The sequence below is a fragment of the Aplysia californica genome, unplaced genomic scaffold, assembly GCF_000002075.1.
Source record: "Aplysia californica isolate F4 #8 unplaced genomic scaffold, AplCal3.0 scaffold00377, whole genome shotgun sequence".
Classification (NCBI taxonomy): Eukaryota; Metazoa; Mollusca; class Gastropoda; order Aplysiida; family Aplysiidae; genus Aplysia; species Aplysia californica.
The window spans coordinates 75,433-77,363 of NW_004797647.1; the positions used below are offsets into that span (position 1 = coordinate 75,433).

A 1,931-nucleotide genomic window follows, 5' to 3' on the forward strand; every position below is an offset into this window, starting at 1 on the left:
CAACACATGACAGTCATCTATCGGTCCTTTAGTAAGGTCTTTAAGGCGCTCCCAACTGCATAAGGTCATATGAGCGCCAAGGGGTGGATGTCAAAAGAGAAGTCTAAACAGGGAATCAGACTTACTCTGCTCACCTCTCTAGCTTCAACAGCACAAAGTCTGCTTCAACTATCAAGGCAAACTTGGTGGTCTAAAATCAAAGGCAAACGGGGCAGGGGTAGGCCCAGAGCAACCTACTTAGGGAACCTAAACAAATGGGTAACAGGGAAAGATCAGGGAAATGTAGCTTTTTTGAGAGCATCCGAGCAAAGGAATGAATGGAAAACCATGTAACATTTTTTAAATTATTGAAAGCAGATAATTTGTTTGCTTTAAAGCACAAGGGGGCTGTCTACAAATATGCTGTTTTCTCTATAACCAAACAAATAAAAAGGAGAACCATGATCCTCGATGTCTGTTGCAGGTCTGGCACCGGATGATAACAATGTAAGAGATGTTTTAAAAAGTGTGACATGTGTTTCTCGTCTCACCTCTCCAACGACAAAGTCCACATCACAGAACTGTCGGCTCTCCAGCAGCTTCCCGTAGTCGTCGTGGAGTGTACATTTCGGGTAACTGGAAAACTGGGAGGGGAAGAGGACCATACAGGAAAGAAATGATAAAGTATCGGTAACTACACAATTGTAGCAGCGTCATTTTGTGGAAGAGACAGGTCCTCTGAACAAATATAAAGCCAGTCTGCCACAGGACTGAGTCTAAGGGGGGGGGGCACGAAAACTCACAATACAACGAAAGCTCAAGAACGTCCAATGAAAGCAAAATTTCCTCAGTAAAATGTTCCTTTAAAGAATTGACCTACGGGAAGACATCAATGGTAATGAACATTTCTGCCAGACAAACATCTATAAGAACGGTAAAATGTACGCGTCGGCCATGTTTACCCTAATGGTCTCCGACACCAGATTCTAAAAAAAAAAAGAAGTAAAATCTCAAGCTGACTGTGTAAATTCATTTCAGTAAAAAATAAAATCCATTTTGATAGTCGCTGCAACCCAGGCATCTTTCCTTTTTTGGTGAGTCAATCGCAGGACATCCCCTCCCCCCAAACACGCACGCACCCACACACGCACGCACACACACATACTCATATCAAAGGTGTCAACCAAACTCATTAAAAAAATGTTGGAACTTTTCAACCGCCACAGAAATGTACGTGGGGAGACTCCAAATGTGCCAGCAGCAACGTCTAATACATGGTGTGGATCTAAACTATTTACGGAAAGTGAACAATATTGACAATTTCATCAATCTGGATTCTCAGTGTACAGAATTAACGTATGGTTGTGAAAGTTTTTCTTTATCAGGTTGAACTAGTTCTTCCTGCAACTGTGAAATATTTCATCTTGTGTGAATCGCTCACAGATCTTGTGATTGACGTAAAGTACTCAGAGCTTATATTAGTATGGGATAGAGCGCTATATAAATGCAATCTATTCTTCTTCTTCTTATTATTATTATCGGGACAACTGACACCCCTGGAAGACACACACTCTCTCAACTGACCTGGAATCTATAAATTTCTCCGCTGCGCACGTTGTTGTCGATGGTGCCCCCAAAGATGTACATGGCCTCGCCCACAACCCCCGCCGCGTGGAACAGTCGGCCCGCCGGGATCTGAGGTGTCTGGGGAGAGAGATGCGGCGGAGAGGACCTGTCTTAGTTTTGTTTTAGTAAGGTTTTACGGCGCTCACAACTGCATAAGGTTATATGAGCGCCAAGGAGTGGGTGTCAACAGAGAAGTCCAAACGGAGAATCACACAAACACCCACACCGTCACACACTCATACGCGCACACACACATAAACCAGTACACACACGCACACACACAAAAACCCACCCCCACCCACACAAGCTATTCACATCCCCCTGAC

The 1,931-nt window shown here is 44.0% G+C and overlaps 1 protein-coding gene across 1 annotated transcript in view; it reads right to left on the reverse strand.

Moving 5' to 3' along the window:
* Nucleotides 1-1,931, reverse strand: part of LOC101850350 (leucine-zipper-like transcriptional regulator 1) — a gene marked incomplete in the record, with an annotated part of 26,873 nt that overhangs the window by 12,102 nt on the left and 12,840 nt on the right. The window contains 2 exon segments of the mRNA XM_013085462.2: nucleotides 531-623; nucleotides 1,564-1,683. Of these exon segments, the coding sequence (XP_012940916.1) occupies nucleotides 531-623; nucleotides 1,564-1,683 (213 nt within the window).